Here is a 25655-nt window from a genome sequence, read left to right as displayed (position 1 = left end):
AACATCGAGTATAGATTTAAGTGTCAGGAAGTAGTTTCTGAAAGTATTTGTATGGAGTGTAGCCATGTATGGAAGTGAAACAAGGACGATAAATAGTTTAGACAAGAAGAGAATAGAAGCTTTCGAAATGTGGTGCTACAGAAGAATGCTGAAGATTAGATGGGTAGATCACATAACTAATGAGGAGGTATTGAATAGAATTGGAGAGAAGAGAAATTTGTGGTTGGTTGTTTTGGGGAAGGAGACCAGACAGCGAGGTCATCGGTCTCATCGGATTGGGGAAGGACGGGGAAAGAAGTCGGCCGTGCCCTTTGAAAGGAACCATCACGGCATTTTCCTGGAGTGATTTAGGGAAATCACGGAAAACCTAAATCAGGATGGCCGGACGCGGGATTGAACCGTCGTCCTTCCGAATGCGAGTAGAAATGTGTGGCACAACTTGCCTAGTAGAAGGAATCGGTTGGTGGGGCATATTATGAGGCATCAAAGGATCACCAGTTTAGTATTGGAGGGCAGCGTGGAGGGTAAAAATCGTGGAGGGAGACCAAGAGATCAGTACACTAAACAGATTCAGAAAGATGTAGGTTGCAGTAGGTACTGGGAGATGAAGAAGCTTGCACAGGATAGAGTAGCACGGAGAGCTGCATCAAACCAGTCTCTGGACTGAAGACCACAACAACAACAACAACAACATGCCTACTACGCACCACAATATGCAGAACAACGGCCATGACCATTTCTTGCTCCATTCCAATTCTGTCTAGATAAAACCAGTAACTACTGTAAAGTGCTTGAATGCATTAACTGTTATGAGGTATACCTCGTGAAAGTAAAATGTTTGTTTTCATCATCTAATAGACACTTCACATTCTTGTGGCAACCATCAATGGAGGTAGCTTACAAAACCCTCGTTCGAACAATACTTGACTATGGCTCGTCAGTATGGAATCCGTACCAGATAGGATTGACCGAGGAAACGGAGAAGATACAAAGAAGAGCAGCGCGTTACGTTAAAGGTTTGGTAAGCATGAAAGCGTCATGGAGATGATCGATCAACCAACTCCAGTGGCAGACCTGTAGCAGAGACGTTCTACTTTACGGTGTGGTTTAATGTTAAAAAAAAGTACAGGAAACAACATTCCTACAGAAGCCAGCAAATATGTTTCTTCCTCCTACATAGATCCCGTGAAAACGAAGATAAAACTGGAAAGATTCGAGCCCACATCTATGCTTATTGATAATCGACCTTCCCGTGAACCATTCGCGACTGGAACAGGAGAGGGAGAAATGGCATTGGTACACAAATAACCCTCCACCACACATGAACGAGTGGCTTGCGGACTCTAGATGTAGACGCAGAGGTATAGGAGTGGTCGAGTCTTCTTTCCTTATTTTGTTATTATTAATGACAGACTCTTGTTGACCTAAGTTGGGTTGTAATCATTCAGCTTATCTTTTTGTATGGAACGTTATCACTCAGGACGAAGTTGTTGCTTATGGTGGAAGTAACACACTGCCCGGCCGTAATTCTTATCTTTCGTCTTTGTGTGCACAGCGTATTTATCTCCGTCTTGTAATTTGTTGTGTTCGGACTTACTGTGTTTGCAGGGTGACAGCGGCTTTCATTTTTCTACTGTATTACATTTTTTTGTTCCATTATGCTTTTCTTCCTATGCCGTCTACCTCTCTTTCACACATATTACTCATATTAGCAGTGCTTCACGGTGTCTTAATGTTCATACATATAGAATTTATCTCTTTATTTTTATTATTACTATTAATGTTCATTGGACTGCATACCGTACTGTGGCTTAAATCTCATTTTCATTGCCAAGATGGCCGTAATATCTGCACAACGAAATTAATATTTAACAATTAGGAAATCTACTAGGCAAAACGCATTAGAAAATCTTGTTAAAGACACGGAAAAAGGAATTCCGGAAAGGGTTGTGGTAACAGTATCGACCGAAGAAGGATTATTATGGGAGTTACGCATTACTGAAGATTTGTTTCAATGGCCAGTATCGAGTCTGCAGCGTTGCAGTTAATTCAGTGTCGCCGCAGCGGTGAAGACGCTGCGATGGTGTTACATATGAAAGAAACAAGTTTTAAAAAATTGCATGCAGACATCTAGAATTAAGTTCCGCGTGTTTTCACTAGACTATTCAAGACGATTTCTGTGACGCTCCTCTTAAAGAAGACGTGGATTATACTGTCCCCTTGGCCGCCCCAGAACCCTTTTCAATATAGTCAACATCTACAAAGACAAGATTTTCAGGAATCACATTTACATTTTATTGAATTACTTGAACAGAATACATTACTGATATCTTACAAAATAATATTTCACATATAAACTCTGGATACATTATAGAACGATAGAAAAATAGTTGTATGACATTTCAGTCCAGAAAATGAACATCAAGAGATTAATTATTTTATAGCATTAATGTTCTAGTTTATTTTAACCTACTGAACAAGTGGGAAACTGCCCATAAAGGCAGAAAAATCAGCAAGACGATGCATAACGCAACGGAAACCACTGTATTAAAGACCCATACTGTACATCAACAGGAGATATGACCCGTAACTGAAAACGTGTCGTGATGATCTCTCCAGTGGCAAAAGATTCCGGACTAGCCCCTATTCCGATCCCCAAGAGGGGACTGCCAAGGGGGACGTAACTATGGGAAAAAACTGAATAACCAACGAAAGGCTAACGTTCTACGAGTTGGGGGCGTGGAATGTCAGAAGTCTGTAGGTGGTAGGGAAACTAGAAAATCTGAAAAGGTATATGCTAAGGCTCAGTCTAGATATAGTGGGGGAGTCAGTGAAGTGAAATGGAAAGAAGACAAGGATTTCTGGTCAGATGAGTATAAAGTAAATAGGATTCGCTATCAATAGGAAGGTAGGGGAGAGAGTGAGTTACTGTGAACAGTTCAGCGATAGGCTTGTTCTCATCAGAATCGACAGCAAACCAACACCAACAACAATAGTTCAGCTATACATGGGAAAGTCACAAACCGAAGATTAAGAGGTGGAGAAAGTATATGAGGATACTGAACGCGTGATTCAGTACATAAATGGAGATGAAAATCTAACAGTCAAGGGGGACTAGAATGCGGTTGTAGGGGAAGGAGTAGAAGAAAAGGTTACGTGAGAATATGGGCTTCTTACTATGAATGAGAAAGGAGAAAGACTAACAGAGTTCTGCAACGAAATGCAGCAAGAAATAGCGAATACTCTGTCTAAGAATCGCAAGAGAAAGTGTACTTGGAAAAGGCCGGGAGACGCCGGTAGATTGCAGCTGTATTACTTCATGGTCAGGCAGAGATTCCGAAATCAGATACTGGACTGTAAGGCGTTCGCAGGAGTAGACACACTCAGATCACAGTTTAATGGCGATGAAGAGTAGATTCAAATTTAAGAGACTAGACAGGAAAAACCAATGTGCAAAGATGTGGGATACGGAAGTACTAGAGAAATGTGGAGATCCGCTTGAAGTTCTCCTGCGGCTATAGATACTGCGATGAGGAATAGCTCAGTAGCAATTCCGGTGAAGAGGAATGGACGTCTCTGCAAAAGGGCAATCACCGAAGTTGGAAAGAAAAACATAGGTACCGTATCAGGAAGTTAACCCCGAAGAAACCGTGCGTAACACAAGAAACAGTTCGGCTGATCGATGAAAGAAGGAAGTATAAAAATGTTCAGGGAAATCCAGGAATAAAGAAATAGAAGTCACTTAGGAATGAAACTAATAGGAAGTACAGGGAAGCGAAAGCGAAATGGCTGCAGGAAAAATGTGAAGAAATCTAAAAAAAAAAAAAAAAAAAAAAGTTGTGGGAGAGACTGACGGAGCATACAGAAAAGTGAAAACAGCCTTCGGTGAAATTAAAAGCAAGGGTGGTAACATTAAGAGTGCATCGAAAATTCAACTGTTAAATGCAGAGTAGGGAGCGGGTAGGTGGAAAGAGTACATTGAAGAGATGTATGAGGTGGAAGGCTAGTCTGATGAAAAGAAACATGATTCGATATAGAAGAAATAAGAGATCCAGAATTACAATCAGAATTTAAAAGAGCTTTGAAGACCTACGATCGAATAATGTAAAAAGAATGGATAACATTCCAAAAGAATTTCTAAAATCATTAGGGGAAGTAGAAACAAAACGATTATTCACGTTGGTGTGCAGAATGTATGAGACTGGCGATATACCATAACTTTAGGAAGAATATCATCCACACAATTATAAAGACAGCAAGAACCAACAGGTGTGCGAATAATCGCACAATCAACTCAACAACGCATGCATCCACGTTGGTGATAAGAATAATATAAGGAATAATGGGAAATAAAAACGTGGTTGTATTGGATGATGAAAATTTTGCCTTTAGGAATGGGAAAGGCACCAGAGAGGCAGTTCTGACATTGCAGTTAATAATGGAAGCAAGACTAAAGAAAAATCGAGACACGTTCACAGGATCTGTCGACCTGGAAAAAGAGTTCGACAATTTAAAATGGTGCAATATGTTCGAAATTCTGAGAAAAATAGAGGGTAAGCTGTAGGGAAAGACGGCTAGTATATAATTTATACAAGAACCAAGAAGAAACAATAAGAGTGTGAGACAATAACGAAGTCCTCGTATTAAAAAGGCTGTTAGACAGGAATGTAGTCTTTCGCCCTTGACGTTAAATCTATGTATCGAAGAAGCAATTACGGAAAGAAAACAAAGGTGCAAGAGTGGTATTAAAGTTCAAGGTGAAAGGATATCAATGATAAGAATCGCTGATGACATGTAAGAAGAATTACAGTATCTACTGAATGGAACGACCAGCCTAATAAGTACAGAATGTGGATTGAGAGAAAATCGAAGAAGACGAAAATAATGAGATGTTGCAGAAATGAGAACAGCGAGAAACTTAACATCATGATTGGTGACCGCGAAGTAGATGAAGGAAGGAATTCTGCTATCTAGGCAGCAAAATAACCCATGACGGTCTGAGCAAGGAGGACATCAAAAGGAGTGTAGCTCTGCAAAAAGGGCATTCCTGGCCAAGAGCAGTCTACTAATATTAATCATAGCCTTAATTTGAGGATGAAATTTTTGAGAATGTACGTTTGGAGCACAGCATTGTATGGTAGTGAAACATGGACTGTGGGAAAACCAGGAAAGAAGAGACTCGTAGTTTTTGAGTTGTGGAGTTGTAGAAGAATGTTGAAAATTAGGTGGAGTGATAAGGTAAGTAACGGGGAAGTTCTCCGGAGAATTTGCGAGGAAACGAATATATGGAAAACCCTGACAAGAAGAAGGGACAGGATGGTTCGACATGTGTTAAGACATCAGGTAACAACTTCCATGATACTAGAGGGAGCTGTAGGCGGTAAAAAACTGTAGAGGAAAACAGACACTAGAATACATCCAGCAAATAATTGAGGACGTAGGTTGCACGTGCTACTCTGAGATGAGGAGGTTGGCACGGGAGAGGAATTCGTGGTGGGCCGCATCAAACAAGTCAGAAGACTGATGACCAAAAAAAGAAGTGTTCGTGTACTTCATAATTTTCATTGCCATGTTCGTCACAACACTTTAGGGCCTTCCCGTAAAACTCTCAGGATTCTTCTGAAAATGTGTCTAAAAACTCTTTCGTTTCTTTACATCGTCAGCTTTTTTGACACTCGTATGGTTTCTAGGTTTTATTATAGCTGATTGATCAGTGATCTTGAAGTTACCTGCGTTTGTTTCTTCACCTCGAGGGTGGTGGTTCACCTCGAGGGGGGGGGTGGGGAGGGAGGGAAGGGGGGGGAAGTAGGTCGTTCCGGCGATGCACATGGTATTACCTTCGTTTATACACTACTGGCCATAAAAATTGCTACACCACGAAGATGACGTGCTACAAACGCGAAATTTAACCGACAGGAAGAAGATGCTATGATATCCAAATGATTAGCTTTTCAGAGCATTCACACAAGCTTGGCGGCGGTGGCGACACCTACAACGTGCTGACACGAGGAAAGTTTCCAACCGATTTCTCATACACAAACAACAGTGACCGGCGTTGACTGGTGAAACGTTGTTGTGATGCCTCGTGTAAGGAGGAGAAATGCGTACCATCACATTTCCGACTTTGATAAAGGTCGGATTGTAGCCTATCGCGATTGCGGTTTATCGTATCGCGACATTGCTACTCGCGTTGGTCGAGATCCGATGACTGTTAGCACAAAATGGAATCAGTGGGTTCAGGAGGGTAATACGGAACGCCGTCCTTAGGTTAGTTAGGTTTAAGTAGTTCTAAGTTCTAGGGGACTGATGACCTCAGTAGTTAAGTCCCATAGTGCTCAGAGCCATTTGAATGATAAAGTTTTGCAGGCACATCCAGTAGTACGCTAATTTGCTGTCTGTGAAACGTGTTTAGAAGAATTAGTAGTAAAGATGTAATAAATTTAAACTTCATACATGATATGGCAGTTTTTCACCCTTCTCTGCGATTACGAGCTCATGTGTCCTGAACTACACTACTGGCCGTTAAAATTGCTACACCACGAGGATGACGTGCTACAGACGCGAAATTTAACCGACAGGAAGAAGATGCTATGATATCCAAATGATTAGCTTTTCAGAGCATTCACACAAGGTTGGCGCCGGTGGCGACACCTACAACGCGCTGACCTGAGGAAAGTTTCCAACCGATTTCTCATACACAAACAGCAGTTGACCAGCGTTGCCTGGTGAAACGTCGTTGTGATGCCTCGTGTAAGGAGGAGAAATGCGTACCATCACGTTTCCGACTTCGATAAAGGTCCGATTGTAGCCTATCACGATTGCGGTTTATCGTATCGCGACATTGCTGCTCGCGTTGGTCGAGATCCAATGACCTTTAGCATAATATGGAATCTGGGGGTTCAGGAGGGAACGCCCTGCTGGATCCCAACGGCCTCGTATCACTAGCAGTCGATATGACAGGCAACTTATCCGCATGGCTGTAACGGATCGCGCAGCCACGTCTCGATCACTGAGTCAACACATGGGGACGTTTGCCAGACTACAACCACTTGCACGAACAGTTCGTCGACGCTTGCAGCAGCATGGACTATCAGTTCGGAGACCATGGCTACTGTTACGCTTGACGCTGCATCACAGACAGGAGCGCCTGCGATGGTGTACTCAACGACAACCTGGGTGCACGAATGGCAAAACGTCATTTTTTCGGATGAGTCCAGGTTCTGTTTACAGTATCATGATGGTCGCATCTGTGTTGGGCGACATCGCGGTGAACGCACATTGGAAGCGTGTATTCGTCATCGCCATACTGGCGTATCACCCGGTGTGATGATATGGGGTGCCATTGGTTTCACGTCTCGGTCACCTCTTGTTAGCATTGACGGCACTTTGAACAATGGACGTTACATTTCAGATGTGTTACGACCCGTGGCTCTACCCTGCATTCGATCCCTCCGAAACCATACATTTCAGCAGGATAATGCACGACCGCATGTTGCAGGTTCTGTACGGGCCTTTCTGGATACAGAAAATGTTCGACTGCTGACCTGGCCAGCACATTCCCCAGATCTCTCACAAATTGAAAACGTCTGGTCAATGGTGGCCGAGCAACTGGCTCGTCACAATACGCCAGTCACTACTCTTGATGAACTGTGGTATCGTGTTGAAGCTGCATGGGCAGCTGTACCTGTTCACGCCATCCAAGCTCTGTTTGACTCAATGCCCAGGCGTATCAAGGCCGTTATTACGGCCAGAGGTGGTTGTTATGGGTACTAATTTCTCATGATCTATGCACCCAAATTGCGTGAAAATGTAATCACATGTCGGTTCTTATAATATATTTGTCCAATCAATACCCGTTTATCATCTGCATTTGTTCTTGGTGTAGCAATTTTAATGGCCAGTAGTGTATATATAAAGGGCTCTGGCTTAGGATATTTTAAATAGTAGCTTCTCCTTTATTTGCCTATCCTCTTAGCAATGTTCTTGAAATCATACATAAGCCAGTTCTTGCCCAAAACTGTACAGGTGCCATAAGGGCTCAGCACCTCATGATAGCGTGTCTGCAAGGTTATTGTTTCATATTTTACCAGTTCCTTTTTAATGGTATCATATACCCTATCAGGTGGCATGTAAGTATTACCCCAGATTGGGAAGTAGTGACTAACAATAAATGTCTACCACATGCAGCAGATGTTCACATTCGGCAAAACTCGTTTATGTAGACGTCGAGTTTAGATAAATTTCATTTGTATACGCAGATTAAACAGACAAATCGTAAGTTTTCTTAAAATCCGTGTACGGAAATATACAGAAGCGCCAAAGAAACTGTTATAGATATGCTGATTCACATACAGAGATATATAAACAGGCAGAATACAACAAGTGTATGACGCAGTTTTTAGATCGGTTACTGCTGCTACAATGGCAGGTTATCAAGATTTAAGTGAATTTGAACGTGGTGTTGTGGTCAGCGCAAGAGCGATGGGACACAGAATCTCCGAGGTAGCCATGAAGTGGGGATTTTCCCGTATGACCGTTTCACGAGTGTACCGTGAATATCAGGAATCCAGTAAAACATCAAATTTCCAACATCGCTGAGGCTGGAAAAAGGTCCTATAAGAACGGGACCAACGACGACTGAAGAGAATCATTCAACGTGACAGAAGTGCAACGCTTCCGCGGATTGCTGCAGATTTCAATGCTGTTCCATCAACAGGTGTTAGCGTGCAAACCATTCAACGGAACATCATCGACATGGGATTTCGGAACCGAAGGCCCACTCGTGTACTTTTGATGACTGCACGACACAAAGCTTTACGTCACGCCTGGGCCCGTCAACACCGACATTGGACTGATGATGACCGGAAATATGCTGCCTGGTCGGAAAAGTCTCATTTCAAATTGTATCAAAATGGCTCTGAGCACTATGGGACTCAACTGCTGAGGTCGTAAGTCCCCTAGAACTTAGAACTTCTTAAACCAAACTAACCTAAGGACATCACACACATCCATGCCCGAGGCAGGATTCGAACCTGCGACCGTAGCGGTCGCGCGGCTCCAGACTGTAGCGCCCAGAACCGCTCGGCCACTACGGCTCAAATTGTATCGATTGGATGGAACTGTACGGGTATGGATACAACCTCATGAATCCATGGACCCTGTATGTCAGCAGGGGACTGTTCAGGCTGGTGGAGGCTCTGTAATGGTGTAGGGCGTGTGCTGTTGGAGTAATATGGGACCCCTGATACGTCTAGATACGACTCTGACGGGTGACACGTACGTAAGCATCTTGCCTGATCACCCGCATCCATTAGGGTCCATTGTGCATCCGACTGACTTGAGCAATTCCAGCAGGACAATGCGACACCCAACACGTCCAGAATTGCTAAACTCTTCTGAGTTTAAACACTTCCGCTGGCCACCAAACTCCCCAGACGTGAACATTATTGAGCATGTCTGGGATCCCTTGCAACATGATGTTCAGAAGAGATCTCCACCTTCTCGGGACTCTTACGGATTTATTGACAGCCCTGCAGGATTCATGCTGTCAGCTCCCTCCAGGACTACAGACGTTGGTTGAGTCCTTGCCACGTCGTGTTGCGGCACTTCTGCGTGCTCTCGGGGTCACTACACGAAATTAGGCAGGTGTACCAGTTTCTTTGCCTCTTCAATGTGTATTTGTCTCATGTAGAAGCACACACATACATATGTGACTCATTTTTGAAAATTTTGTAGTTTTTGAGTTTTGTCAGAACGGTCGGGCTCTAATGATCTTGGCGCCGACGAGATGATGTTCACTCTATGGTTCTTTCGTCGTCATAACGCACTTCTGTACGAGAGCTGTGGCGCTTTCTTTGCTATTCTAGGCACTTTTAATTGTGATTTTGGCGCTCACATATTTTCTAAGTGATTTTAAACGCATTTCGTTGTTTGTTAAGCGGAGTAGTTACTCCAATTATGAGGTTTCATGTCTTTTTTACGATATGATATCGCTCAGTCGTATGTTAAGTCTGTGAGACAGAGACACATCGGAGACAATTCCTTTCAAGGCTAGGAGGCGTCATAGTTTACAGTAGGGCGTTTATTTCCATGGTGCAGTATATCGTCACTACATAATCAGTTGTTGTATTATCACTTCGACTGTGTATTAAACGGGGTGTTACAAAAAGGTACGGCCAAACTTTCAGGAAACATTCCTCACACACAAAGAAAGAAAATATGTTATGTGGACATGAGTCCGGAAACACTTACTTTCCATGTTAGAGCTCATTTTATTACTTCTCTTCAAATCACATTAATCATGGAATGGAAACACACAGCAACAGAACGTACCAGCGTGACTTCAAACACTTTGTTACAGGAAATGTTCAAAATGTCCTCCGTTAGCGAGGATACATGCATCTACCCTCGGTCGCATGGAATCCCTGATGCGCTGATGCAGCCCTGGAGAATGGCGTATTGTATCACAGCCGTCCACAATACGAGCACGAAGAGTCTCTACATTTGGTACCGGGGTTGCGTAGACAAGAGCTTTCAAATGCCCCCATAAATGAAAGTCAAGAGGGTTGAGGTCAGGAGAGCGTGGAGGCCATGGAATTGGCCCGCCTCTACCAATCCATCGGTAACCGAATCTGTTGTTGAGAAGCATACGAACACTTCGACTGAAATGTGCAGGAGCTCCATCGTGCATGAACCACATGTTGTGTCGTACTTGTAAAGGCACATGTTCTAGCAGCAGAGGTAGAGTATCCCGTATGAAATCATGGCGGTGAATCGAGGAAGTACAGTACATACTGAGGAAACTAAAATGAGCTCTAACATGGAAATTAAGCGTTTCCGGACACATGTCCACGTAACATCTTTTCTTTATTTGTGTGTGAGGAATGTTTCCTGAAAGTTTGGCCGTACCTTTTTGTAACACCCTGTATACTACCGTTAAGGTTGTTAATTTTATATGTAAGGCTTCGACTGGTTCAACTCGTATTTCCGCCCAGTAGGCGAGGGAACATGTGACAGTGGTGGTGGTCGTCAAAGTTTTGTATGTAATTTCCGCCGATTCGGCGCACTCACTGTCCAGAAAATGGCTCTGAGCACTATCGGACTTAACATCTATGGTCATCAGTCCCCTAGAACTTAGAACTACTTAAACCTAACTAACCTAAGGACAGCACACAACACCCAGTCATCACGAGGCAGAGAATCACTGTCCAGACTAAAAGCTATTACTCTGACGTAGCGAACGTGCGAATTTCAACCGAACCTCGCCTACAACAGCTTTATTCATCACAGGAAGTCTACACGTTATTTATCAATATTACTAGGTACCAAAGGTGCTATGAATTCTTTAAAAAGAAAGTGCTTCGCACACAACAGAAGAGAGGAAAGCGTGTGGTGGTTGCCGATGGTGTAATGTACAACATAATTTAAGCACTTACGTGCTGTGGCGCAGTTATTTACGAACTGCGAATATAGCGAGCACTGTTTTCCGCTTGATACGGAACACTTTCAGAGTTGATCTACGTAGCACTGGAACACAGTCCTGACCTGAGTATTTTTGTAAAAAAGAGAAATTTTTAGTCCTGTTACATGATGTCGGTCTCTACATCTGTCCGCCTTACGTGTTTGGTTTTTTGTGGCTCTGAACTGAAATATTTTGGGAGCAGATACAAGCAGATCATCGAAACAGAGAATAATTTTTTGCAAAATGTGTAAGAACTCTCCAAGCTGGGGAGCGGCCGTAAAGAACACATACAAACGTAACACCATTTTCGCTTCATTTGCATATAATACATAGCGAGTAAATGGACGAATTTGATGACAGCGCAGTCTAGTTGCACTTGGAAGAATTATTTAATCTCTAGTGATGTCAGGTAGTGTAACTAGACAGTCAAATGAAACGGAAATTAAAAATCACTTTTGAAAGCGGTCGGGCAGTTAGAGAACTATTGTCCCACCCTGGAAGTCCTGCTTTATACTCCAGGTAGAGGCAAAGGCAATCCAGTTCCTCTAAGACGACTGCAGGCCCACTCAGCCAGCTGGCAAATGAATACCGGGGATCTTCCCCAGGGCTAAAAGGCGGGCGGGATAACGTGCTCGCCATCCTCCCTCTCAAAGTGACGCGCCTAAGAAAGGCTGCAGAAAGGCTAAGCCGGCCGCAGTGGCCGAGCGGTTCTAGACGTTTCAGTCTGGAACCGTGCGACCGCTACGGTCGCAGGTTCGAATCCTGCCTCGGGCATGGATGTGTGTGATGGCCTTAGGTTAGTTAGGTTTAAGTGGTTCTCTGTTCTAGGGGACTGATGACCTCAGATGTTGAGTCCCATAGTGTTCAGAGCCATTTGAACCATTTAGAAAGGCTAACAGCCAGACCACAGGCTTGCCACACAGGGGACCATCTTTATATGCTACCTCGTCTTCGTGGAACTACCGCAAATCCTTCGGAGACAAATATGTAATACGTAGCTTCGTCTTAATTCTGACCTAACATTTGCCGCGAACGATGCTGTGAGATTATTTTCCTAGTCTCATGCCACCACCGAAACTGTCTGACCACACTTTGCCATTTCCACCGGCCGTGGTGGTGGAGCGGTTCTAGGCGTGTCAGTCCGGAACCGCGCGACTGCTACGGTCGCAGGTTCGAATCCTGCCTCGGGCATGGATGTGTGTGACGTGCTTAGGTTAGTTAGGTGTAAGTAGATCTAAGTTCTAGGGGACTGATGACCTCTGATCTTAAGTCCCATAGTGCTCATAAACATTTGAACCATTTTTTTTTTTTTTTTTGGCCATTTCCCTGATATAGCGGATTTGGTGTCTTGCTACTGGCATGTACGTCCGGGGTTTCGAGTCCCGTCGACCATCTGATTTTTCACCCGAGATGGCGAGGTAAGGAATTGAATTCGATGAGCAGAATGCGCTAGTGGCATCAAACTGTCAGCTTGTAGCCGACGTCGCTAAAGTGCACTTATGTATACGGTGGCGCTCAATTCGGAAGTAGTCGATTCGAACCGAGGTGGTGGAATATGTTTTTATTGGCAGAATTTGGCAGCAGCGGAAGAAGACTTAACGCCAATGACCAGGATTAAATACGGAATCTCCAACCGTGACATATAGGTGTGCACGTGTGACACTGTTGATGGTGACCCAAGAACCGACTGGCGGCCTTCGTTGAGTGATTCGAGAGTAGTGGGCTATCTTCCAGCACCGGGCTACCCCTAACCCATTTTCAATATTCCTTTTCATTTCTTGCTATTGTGATGACTCGAGTATTCTTTGACCGCTTTCATAAAATGACACGCAGATTACTAATTATATTGCCTCACATTGGAAGGCCATAGTTAAATGACATCAATAATTAGTGAATCCAAAAAGCAAAAGATTATGAGATTAAGGGACTGAAAAAGAATTTAACAGACTGTTTAGATGAATAAAACATGAAAATTTTACAAACATACACATAAAAATTGTAAATCTCAAGGCCGATTTGACTGGGTATTGACACGATTCAGTTAGTAAGGAAAATGAGCAGGGTATGAATCATCTCACCGTGTGCCGTGTGGTATCGGCGGGCTCACGCGCTGGGTCGGGGCGGCGCGTCGCCTCGGAGCTGTGTGGTGGCGAGTCAAAAATGTTCAAATGTGTGTGAAATCTCATGGGACTTAACTGGTAAGGTCATCAGTCCCTACGCTTACACACCACTTAACCTAAATTATCCTAAGGCCAAACACACACACCCATGCCCGAGGGAGGACTCGAACCTCCGACGGGACCAGCCGCACAGTCCATGACTGCAGCGGGTGGCGAGTCGGCTGCCCTCCCCTGTGTCTCAGGGCTGTGCAGCGAGGGCGCCCGCAATGGTATCCGTGTTGACAGGTCACCGAGTGTTGCGTGGTCGAAGCTGCGATACCCTCGTGTCTGGAGGCAGATGTAGGCGATAGACGGAAGAGCCCACATGTCCCCTCGCTTCCGCGCTGTCTCGCCGACTCTCACTTCACTTCTCATCACTCTCACAAGCTCCACGACCTCTCGAAATGTTCCTCCTCCGGCTTTGTCATAGGCGGACTAAATTTGTTATGTCGCCCAATGACTGACCGCCGTCTAGTGAGACGGCTCCCAGCGCAGGTTGGAACTTTTCTGTCTTACGTGGTCCGGCGTGCGATTCGAGAATTGGTATCTTTCTCGCGTTTTCACTGTCAAGGCTGTTCCCAGCATTGCTAGCATATTGTTACAAAGTTTTTTTTTGCGTTCGTTAGTCATCGTGAAAGCAGTTACACAACACTTCTTTGTAGCGGCTATCTTTGCGTGAGGCCTAGACAGTCTCATGTTTGTGCTTCGTCTAAGAATCTGCCAGCATTCGTGATTTCTAAGCAACCTCCTTATTGTCCAATAATTTTTTTTAAGCAGGCTGACATCTTCTACAGTTCTTTAGGTTCACACGCCTCTCTGTGGCAATTCTTGCCGTGTTTATGCTCCGTGCCAGTGCCTGGGAGGATCCAAGGCACATTTCTTCTTTTTTTTTTTTCTTTTTAAGGCAGACATAACGGCTGCTGCCAGCGAGAAGTTTCATTCGCCTCCAGGTGTGCATTCCCGTCGCCTTCTGTCTACGCCTTTAGTTAGTGAATGCAGGGTCCAAAGTTATTTCCTACAGTACTGAGTCGATGGCGCTGGTGAGTCTGCGAAAGTTACCACACTGCGGAGATATAACCTGCAGACAAGACACTGTAACAGCCTGTGTGCACCTATCGCTGCATTACACCTTTAACCGACTGTACCCATCGTCTTGGATCAAATAAAGAAATGGTACAACACATCCACATTATGTCGCTGTGCTAGCGCACTACAGCTGATTGTTATGGTTTTCAGTCCCCTAACTGGTTTCATACAGATCTTTCCCCCCGACAGTCCATCCTGTGAAAACCTCTCCATCTCTTTGAAAACCTCCACATCTATTTGAACATGTTTACTGTAATCAAGCCTTGGTGTACCTCTAAACCCCATCCCCACCACACACACACACACACACACACACACACGCACACACACACACACACACACACACACACACACACACACACATACACACGAACGTATCTCCATTACGAAACTCGACTCCTTGATACCTCAGAATGTGCTAACGGTCGATCGCTTCTTTTTGTCAACTTGTGTCATAAATTTCTTTTCTTCTCAATTTTATTCCGTTTATCCTCATTACTTATCCAATCTACTCATCTAATCTTCAGCAGTCACCTGTAACGCAACATTACAGATGCTACTAAATTTGCCGAGCGGTTCTAATCGCTACAGTCTGTAACCGCGCGGTCTCTACGGTCGCAGGTTCGAATCCTGCCACGGGCATGGATGTGTGTGATGTCCTTAGGTTAGTTAGGTTTAAGTAGTTCTAAGTTCTAGGGGACTGATGACCTCAGACGTTAAGTCCCATAGTGCTCAGAGTTACTAAATTTAAATATTACGAAGTATTTTCCCAACGTATTTGGAAGCAGAACGTGAACTACGAACATTTCAGAGAAAATTAGAATAGTAGATGCTACAAATACTTGTTGGAGCTGTTTTTTCACTTTTTATTATATTATGTTCTTACTATGTTGTAATGTTATGTCTTATGACCACTTCATACCTTTAATAGTGTCTGATTATTGCCTACTGTCCGGAAGAAACGCGACTTTTCAGCCAGTATACAGTAGCCGCTACAGATCCGTCCGCGTTACGTCTCTAATTACCGAGTTAAATAATAATGGCATTCATCACGAAAAATCCCCCAGTCTCCTTCACATGATAGCGTTAGAAACAAAAAATCACTCTGAGCACTATGGGACTTAACATCTGAGGTCATCAGTCCCCTAGAACTTAGAACTACTTAAACCTAACTAACCTAAGGACATCACACACATCCATGCCCGAGGCAGGTTTCGAACCAGCGACTGTAGCAGTCGCGCGGTTCCGGACTGAAGCGCCTTGAACCTAGAACCGTTAGAAACACCCCGTTCTGTTCATGCAGCTCTAAATCAGAAAGTAGTTTACCCTATCTAACAAATAGAGCGAAAAACACAGAAGGGGAAGATGAAACTTCACGGGTCAAGAGGATATGGGATTTCCTTTCGGTGTTTATGGAATGGAGAAAATTTACGAAGTACTTAGCAGTATGAGGGCACTCATTAGTACCAAGTCACGGCCTCTCTGCCCTGGATGCATGCAGTGATTCGATTGAGAACGATGTCATGAAGCCCTCGTATCCTCTCTTAGTCAAGAGGTCCTTGATATTGACGTCTGAACAGATTCCACACAAATTTTATCGGCGACAGATCTGGGGATGTTAAAATGTGTGTGAAATCTTATGGGACTTAACTGCTAAGGTCATCAGTCCCTACGCTTACACACTACTTAGCCTAAATTATCCTAAGGACAAACACACACACCCATGCGCAAGGGAGGACTCGAACCTCCGCCGGGATCAGCCGAACAGTCCATGAATGCAGCGCCTCGGACCGCTCGGCTAATCCCGCGCAGCGATCTGGGGATCTTGTTGGCCACGGGTGTACCTCATCATACAGGCAGTTCATGGAGACACGTGCCACGTCTAGATTAGCATTGTCTCGTGGTAAAAGGACACCACAGTACTGTCGCATGCGAGGTAGCACATAAGGACACAGAATGTCCGTGACGTACCTTTGAGCCGTCAGACTTGCCTCAATCAAAACCATCTGGGACATGAAAGTCCTACACGATGGCCTTCCACACCATCACGCCAGTCCAAAGCATTCGAATTTTATTTCCAACACAAGACACACACACGCTCACACACACAATTCTGATTATTTGAACAAACAACTAAAATGTACTTTAGAGAGTCTTCCAGATTAAACACGAAATGAACAAACACTTCTTCCGTAATTCTTACCTGGCATAAAGGCTATTTTTGCCATTTGCCTAGAAGGAATTCACTTGCTAGACTATGTAGTGAAGTTCTGAAACGCTACTAGTCCATTCATCATGAATGCTAAGTTCTTTAACGAGTACGTGTGAAGCCAAGTTAAGTCTGAAATGGTATCCTATTCCAGACCCGCCTAGCTGGTAGTGTGCGGTTCCCGGTAGCGCTACATCCTTTCAGAAGAGCGGCGGTGAACGGTGGACTGGACGGCGACAGCTGCTGCGGCGGCGACTCTGGTGATGATCAGCAGCGGAGAGGCGACGTCACTGCTATCTGCTGCTTCAGCGAGGGCTTAAATTCTCGCTTCGCGGAGGATTACTTGCGCGGAAGCATAATGTACTGTCGACCTGCGCACCCGGTTCTAGCTGCGAGCGCCTTCTGCCCGTCTCCCTGTGGCTTCCTCGCCCTGCCGGCCGCGGTACGATTGGTTGGTTGTTTGGGGAAGGAGACCAGACAGCGAGGTCATCGGTCTCATCGGATTAGGGAAGGACGGGGAAGGAAGTCGGCCGTGCCCTCTCAAAGGAAGCGATTTAGGGAAATCACGGAAAACCTAAATCAGGATGGCCCGACGCGGGATTGAACCGTCGTCCTCCCGAATGCGAGTCCAGTGTGCTAGCCACTGCCCCACTTCTCTCTGTCGCCGCGGTACGAGCGGAGCCGTGGGCGTTTGAATGTTGCGACCAGGAGACATTCGGCTACTGGTGCTCCGTGGCAGGAATCTCTCCCCACTTCGCCGCCATTTTCGCCGACTTTGGTTATCCGGAATACTGCAGAACCGTGATTCACCGCTGTACGTAGTTCATACTTTCCCGTCATGGCCGTTTTTATTGTGGTGTCAAAGGCAATCTGCTAATGGGACGGTAATTCCTTAAGGCGTGATGCTATTTATCGACCAATGGTGCGGAATGACGCAGAAAGTTCCAATATTCCATTACTTGCTCTCTGATGGCAATCCCAGATGTGAAAGCGTCACAGTGTCCTTAGTAAACAATACGCAGACTCTCCCTTGTGATGGTCGGAGGGGGTGGTCGACCAGAAACTTGAGGACGATTATGCCTTCCTCAGTCCAAGATAGGATCACTGTCACATCCTAATGCCTCACAGATCTGGATACTGCACGATTCGACCAGAGGGTCAAATGAGGTCTCTTCCAAACTCTGTCAGGTGTTGGTAACTCTGACTCACGGCATTCCCGCGTCTTTCACAGTGATCATGCAACATCTGATGCTCTTCACGTCCCTTATATATCCTTCCAGCTGTAGTAACAACACTAAACAGTACCAAAGTACTCTTGTGGCAGTTCACTTGTCACAGAGAATTGCAGCTCTAATCATTTACATACCTACCGATGGTGTGTATGTGTAAGAAGTGACTTTGACATTCGGCCATTTTTTCTGGGTGCTTCACTTTTTTTTCAGGCGTGAAAGTCATATTTTTTGCTGTGAGTGGTTCGCGATCAGTATTTAGCTTCGCGCAGAAGGCTAAGCAAACTGAAACACCAGTGTCTCTCTAATATCACCATAATCCTCGCATCGTAAAATACAATTTGGAAAATATACGTTTTTTAAGAGTTTGTAACCTGCGTACACAGCTGTTCGTCTATTCCGGTAAGGAACTTCTGTATCATAACAGACTGTCTGTCAGACGATAACGCCATGTTTCCATATTGTTTAAATTTTTTAAGACTTTGTATGACAAGAAGACAATGTCCCAATTACAATAAATTAGGTTGAGTGTATATTTTTTTCTTTTCTAGCTCGATAACCTAATAGGATTTTATTTATTGTACGTTACTTTGAAGTTTTATTTTATTCTGTTATCAGGTGTTATGTGTTGCGCTACTATATGAATTTCTTGAATAACCAGGTGTACAAATACAGTAATGAACTAGCTTTAGGGCGCGTACAGAAAATTCAATTTAAGTAAATACAATCGGTTGTACAGAGGTACAGAGACAGACAGAAATAAGACCAAATATAGCTGCAGACATGCCATGTGCTCCGTTACAGACTTGTGCAACTACAAGGATACTTAGGATTGTACTGTATTATTAAAATGCAGATTAAAACAAGAAATAGGTTTTAAAAAAAGCTCAGAGAAGCAAGAATGGTTTTAAAAAATAAATACCCGATATTCCTTGAAAATTGTACACATTTATTTCACAATCTCGCCACAGTCTGATGAAGAGGGTAAATATTTTATTTGGATAACGGTGGAAGCTGAAGAAGTGAATCAAAATTCGTGCTGCAGCTAGGACTTTTTTTAGTTTTCACTTATTTTGTTCCAGACTGCTCGTTGCATATGTTCGAGGCGGACGTCACATGCCATCCGTTCAAGTTCTTTTTGTTGATCCTTCCATTCAGTTTTTTTTTATTACAGAGACCAACCAGCTCTATGACCGATCACGCTGAGCTACCGTGCCGGCTGACTCGAATCTGGCTCTTTTTGCTTACTAGGCAGATATTCTGACGATTACACCACCACAACATTATGATCAACATCGCTACACGAACTACCCATGTCAGTTACCTTCCCGAACACAAATTTCGGGAGTTCGTGCAGGTATGTTAACCATAATGCTGTGATAAGCAAAAAGACCCGTGTTCAAGTCCCGGCAGCAACACAAATTTTGATTCATTTCTTCAGCTTCCAATCTTTTCGTAGATAAATTAGACACTTAAATGTCTCAGGGAAAATTTAATTTAAGATTTTATTTGGAGTTTCGAAACATTGTTATGCAATGGTAAATCACTCTACCCTACAGAATAATAGAGACTAGTTTTAATTATTAAAAAAACGTACAAACTGAGTTGGAAAATGGCACTTGTATAGTAAGTTTCGAGTTCATTAACAGGAGTCATAGAGTAGGGATGCTAATGAAATTGCTCAGAAGAACACAACGAATCAATACATTCACTCTCCAAAAACCAACTATATGTGGGCTTGGAAAGAACCATACGGATTAGAAATAAGGGCTTGTTCTATACAACACAAATAATGCAAAGAATCTATCAGTCTTAGACCAATTTAGAACTACTAGTGACCACTGGATAGTACAAAACTAGGTTGTAAGTGTTTTGCACAATTCTGGATTCATTCGTTTAAGTAACTCAAAATGAGTAAACACTTAGAAAAATTTAAACATAGGCACCAATGTATGAGTAATAATGACAGTATGACTGTGAAAAAGCAGCGATCATGACGACCAAAAGAAGAAAAGTGTTAGAGGAGATACGACAGTTTATGAAAGACTACAATAAATCTGCGAGTAACCGGCGATACAGGTCCTTGAAGCAGTAGAGAATTTGTTGATTTCAATACATATGTTTACGAGAGGCTTTCAGAAAATATATTTAAGAATGTCATAAGGGATATAATATAACAGTAAACACCAAGTGTAAACAAAGAGGAAGCAATAATTTTTGATAGATAAGAGTAAGAATTGCCTAGCGGTAACGTCTTTGAGTAACAGTCAGTTACGTCCTGGTTTCCATTACAGCCACTGGTAAGATTTTATATAAATTTAACAGAAATGACGTACGAAGACTTCCAGTACAGAGAACCACTCCCTGCTAACGGTACTGTCAGAGAGGGCGAAGGAACGGATAGGAATTAAGGGCATCTCTTGCCCAAGGGCAGGGAAACATTCTACCTTCCCTAAACACTGAAGGGGCGGTAATGAGCAGAGAATAAGGGTGGGTAAGGTAACGAAAACCTGTACATTAAAGTGGAGATTAGCATTTATAGTCAGACGATTATAGGTTAATCTCATTCTCGACAGGAAAACAACAACAACAATGGCTCACGTATTTATTCTGCCATAAGCAGAAAATGGAGAGATACAGAGAATGTGTGAGGAAAGTGAGCAGGTAACTCAGTATATAATGGGAGATGACTAATAATTATTGTGGACAAGAACTGTTTAGTAGGGGAAAGGAGTCTGTGTTAAGGGAAAAGATAGTCTCGGTAGTAGGAACGAGAAAAGAGAAAGACTGCCTGAGTTCTGCAAAAAATTCAGCAAGTAATAAATACACACTCCGTCGTCGTCGTCGTCGGCTGATACTCGTATCCGAGTTTTCATTTCTCTCCTGAGATTTCCTTTGTCACGGTTCAGGCGTGGAAGTGTCGTTGATGGCTTAGTAATCCAATCCTAGCGTGGAACAGGCGGCCACAGACATTACAGCTGATGGAAGGTGGAGGACGTGGCTGAGCCTGGAGGAGTTTACGTCTCTGGCGTTTGTCATTCTCCATTCTTCGACGTTCCAGCTCAAAGTTTTGAAGAGCATTTGAGGTAACTGAGCGCCAGCGACTTCGGTCTTCTGCTATTGTGGACCAGTTACTCGGATCGATGTTCAAGTTTTTCAGATTTTTCTTGTACTGATCCTTATAACGTTTGAGAGGGGCACCTCGTGGCCTTTTACCTGTGCTCACTTCGCTGTACAGCATTTGGCGTGGAAGTCTGTCAGTTTTCATCCGCTGGACATGTCCGACCCATCTGAGTTGATGCCCAATGATAAGAGCTTCCATGCTATGCATTTTTGCTTTCTCTAGAACAGCCGTGTTGGATATGAAGTCATCCCATTTCAGGTTCATGATATATCTTAGCTTCTGTTGGTTGAAGCGTTCTAGTTTCTTCAGATCGCAGCGATATAACGTCCAGGTTTCGCAACCATATAGCAGGGTGGAAATGATTACAGCTTTGTACACCATCAGTTTGGTGTACAGTGTTAGGTCTTTATTCAGGAAGACACGCTTTGTAAGACGACCAAATGCTACATGTGCAGCACGTAATCTATTCTCCACATCTTTTCCAGATGAGCAGGTGGATGACAAAATGCTTCCCAGGTAGAGGAAATGGTCCACTTGTTCCAAGAGTGTATCATAGATGGATATGCTGAAGTCAGGAACGGAGGAGCCAGGAGTTGGCTGCGCCATCACCTTTGTCTTTGGAATATTGATGGAGAGACCAAATCGTTCGTACGCCCTGCTGAAGGAATCAACTGACAGCTGCAACTCTGCAGGTGAATGAGCTGGAGAGGCATTGTCATCAGCATACTGCAGCTCTGTCACACGAGTGGTACTGGTGAACCTTTTTGAATGGAGTCTGGACTGGTTGAATAATCCTCCATCAAAACTGTACTTTAGTTCTATTCCTGCATTGTTTACGGTTGTCTCGTAAAGCATAGCTGCCAGATACAATGCAAATAATGTAGGTGCAAGAACGCATCCTTGTTTAAGCCCACTTGTTATTGGGAATTCACCAGTCATTTCATTCTGGCAGAGGACCTGTCCAGTCATATCAACGTGGAGAGCTTCAATCAGGTCAACAAAATGTTCAGGGCAGCCGAAGCGTTTTAAGACCATCCACATGGCTTCTCTGGGAACTGTATCAAAGGCCTTTTCTAGATCGTAGAAAACAAGTAGTAAAGGCTTTTGCTGTTCTCTGCACTTCTCCTGTAGTTGTCGTGCACAGAAGATCATGTCAATTGTCCCTCTTGAAGGTCGAAACCCGTATTGAGACTCAGGTAGTATAGTCTCTGAAAGTGTCTGGAGGCGATTTAAAAGGATTCTTGCAAAAATTTTTCGAGTGACAGAGAGTAGAGGTATTCCCCGGTAGTTACCACAGACGCTTCTGTCGCCCTTTTTGAAGATGGTGACAATTGTGGAGTTCTTCAAGTCAGCTGGTACCTTGCGGGTTTCCCACATTAATATAATAAGTGAGAAGAGTCTAGTTTTTAGAGGCAAGCCGCCACCCTCAATAAGCTCCATCGGGATGCTGTCAGGTCCAGGAGCCTTCCCAGGTTTCACACTCTTGAGTGCCTTGCAAAATTCTTGAAAAGTTGGAGGATCAGCCAGCCAGGGTTTTGGAGGGTGCTGTGGGACATTTTTGAGAAAATCTCCAGCGGCAGTAGAAGGGCTGTTTAACAGTGAGCTGAAGTGCTCTTTCCAACGATTTAAGATGTCCTGACTTTCAGTAAGAATGGTGGAGTTGTCAGCAGCTTTCAGTGCTCCTGATGAGGAGCGGGTAGGTCCATACAGCTCTTTAATACCAGCGTAAAAGCCACGCAGGTTCCTTGCATCAGAAAGATTTTGGAGTTCTGTGGCTTTCTGTTGCCACCATTTGTTCTTGATTACTCGTATTTCACTTTGACATTTCTGCTTGAGTTCTTGAAAGTGTGCTTTCTTTTCTGCGCAGGATGGATCTTGAGCAAGGGATAGGTAAGCATCCCGCTTTGCATTGATGATGGCTTGGATTTCTCCGTGGTTGTCATCAAACCAGTCACTTCTTTTCCGTGCACTACAACCAACAACATTCTCAGCAGTTTCTTTGATGATGTTCTTTAATGTGGTCCATTCTTGTTCGACGTCATCTGTGGTTGCTGGAGCTTTGTTAAGTTGTTCAGACAGTATGTCTTGGAAGTGTGAGCGAACGTTTTTGTTGTTCAGGTTGCTTATGTTGAATTTTCTGCGTGGTGGGTTTGAAAAGTGGGATCGTGGCTTGCGATACTTTGGTACTCTCAAACGGCTGACTAAAAGTCTATGGTCCGTCCAGCACTCATCGATGTTTGGTGCTGCTTTCGTGATGAGAATGTGTTTCTTGTCACGCTGTCGCGTAATAACGTAGTCTATAAGATGCCAATGTTTGGAGCGTGGGTGCATCCATGCGGTCTTATAGCGGTTACGCAAACGGAATTGGGTATTGGAGATGAAAAGCTCGTGCTCAGCACATAGACCAAGAAGTAGTAACCCATTTGCATCGCAGTTTCCCACCCCTTGTTTACCCATGACATCTCTCCAAAAACGGTTGTCCCTTCCCACTCTGGCATTGAAATCACCAAGTAAAATTAATTTATCTTGAATGGGTATTTTAGAGAGAGTACTGTTCAGTTGGTGGTAGAACTGATTCTTTGTGTCTTCATCACTGTCTAAAGTAGGAGCATATGCAGAGACGAAGGTGATGAATCTGTCTGAACCAATGGGTACTCTAAGAGTCATCAGTCTTTCATTAATTGAGACAGGTGTAAGTCGAAGATCTTTCACTATTTTCGTTTTTACGGCAAATCCTGCACCATGGATGCGTGGTTCTCCTGCATCCTTTCCCTTCCAGAAGATGGTGCACCCTGAACGTACCTCACTAATGTGTCCCTCACCTGAGAGTCTTGTCTCACTCAAGGCAGCTATGTCTATATCTAGACGGGCTAGTTCTTGGGTGGTAAGATCGGTTCTTCTCTCTGGTCTATAATTGTTCACGTCCAGGAGGGTCCTGACATTCCATGTCCCTATTGTCATAATCATTTCATTCTTCTTTTGTTTACGTCCGCAGTATAAGGAGTGACCTACTGGGTGCGGATTCCCAGCCCGGTTCAAGTGTGACTTCCGATGTTTAGCCCACATTTTCTAGGGCCTTCCCCATTCAGGGTGGGCAGCGGTCATCCTAAATAGGCCTGCCTAGTCGCAGATGCAGGACCGGATTCCCGAGTAGTCACACGGGTTCTCAGGAAGGCGACCATCACACACCTGCCGCCAGTGTGCAGGTCCAGACTAGTAGCTTCCAGCCTCACTCGGAGCCTGCTACCATCGTCCTTATCCCATCGCCGTTGGTCTTTAGAGAAAATGACAGGAGAAATTGCCATTTGCGTGAATTTCTTTAAGGTGGATTACAGCTCCACAAAAGAGGGAAAGGTATATTTGACAAGGCCTGAAGACACGGGAAGATACCGGCTGAATTATTTCTTGGTGAGACAGAAATTTCGAAGCCAGATATTGGATTGTAAGACGGTAATATTTAAAGTGCAAAAGGTATTTACGCTATTAAACGTAGAGGAGATATTACGTAAGTGGAAAGAGCACATGAGGGCCTCTGCGGGGGGAAAGAACTGTCCGCTGAGTGAAAAATGAAGCGGTAGATATCGATTTGGAAGACGTATGTGTGAAATATTAGAGCCAGAGTTTGTAAGAACTTTGGAACGCCTGCGAAAAAACAAGCTAGCAGTGATAAATCATGAGGAAGTGCCAACTAAACGATTTCTCAAGTTGAATTGTAGAGTCTGTAAGGCTGGAGACATACCATCAGATTTTCGGAAGATTATCATATACTGTACACAGACCCGAAGATATCGTAGGTAGGTAAGCAAAACCTATTACACAATAGGTTTAATAGCTCGTGTGTCCAAGTTGCTGAGAAGAATAATATACAAAACATTGAGGTTCTGTTATATGTGACGTTTCGCTTGATGACGAACACATGACTTAATAGAACTCTAGATAACTCCATAGGATTTATCTACCTCTAAAAAAATTTCTACAACCTAAAATGGTGCAAGATATTTGAAATCCTCAGAAAAACAGGTAGAAGCTATGGAGAAGTACCGAAACCAAGAAGAAATAATAAGAATGAAGGATAAGGAGAGACATGCTCAGATGCAGTCTGTGTCTTCTACTGTTCAACCTTTACACCAAGAAAGCAAAGGCGGAATTAAAAGGAAAGTTCAGGAGTTGGATTCAAATTCAGGGCGAAAGGACGTCAGTGATAAGAATCGCTGATGTCTTTACTGTCCTCAGTGAAAGTAAGGAAGAACTGCAGGCACTGTTGAATGGAATGAACAGTGTATTGGGGTCAGACTAAGGCAGGGGCGGCCAAGAATTCGGCTTGCGAGCCATGCCCTGGCACGAGTGCTACAGTGCTCAGCCTCACTGCACACTTCCCCCACCGCCA

The 25655-nt window shown here is 44.0% G+C and overlaps 1 protein-coding gene across 1 annotated transcript; it reads right to left on the bottom strand.

The window, feature by feature from the left end:
* Nucleotides 1-1777: 1777 nt before the first annotated feature.
* Nucleotides 1778-23935, bottom strand: LOC124789032. The gene is made up of 2 exons (XM_047256321.1): nucleotides 22693-23935; nucleotides 1778-1848 (listed from the first exon to the last, which is right to left on the bottom strand). Exons 1-2 carry the CDS (start codon nucleotides 23933-23935, stop codon nucleotides 1778-1780), a joined length of 1314 nt encoding a protein of 437 aa, XP_047112277.1.
* Nucleotides 23936-25655: the final 1720 nt, after the last annotated feature.

The sequence above is a fragment of the Schistocerca piceifrons genome, chromosome 3 (genome assembly GCF_021461385.2).
Source record: "Schistocerca piceifrons isolate TAMUIC-IGC-003096 chromosome 3, iqSchPice1.1, whole genome shotgun sequence".
Classification (NCBI taxonomy): domain Eukaryota; kingdom Metazoa; phylum Arthropoda; class Insecta; order Orthoptera; family Acrididae; genus Schistocerca; species Schistocerca piceifrons.
Note: the sequence above shows the minus strand (reverse complement) of the source record. Positions and strands in the feature narration are given on the sequence as shown.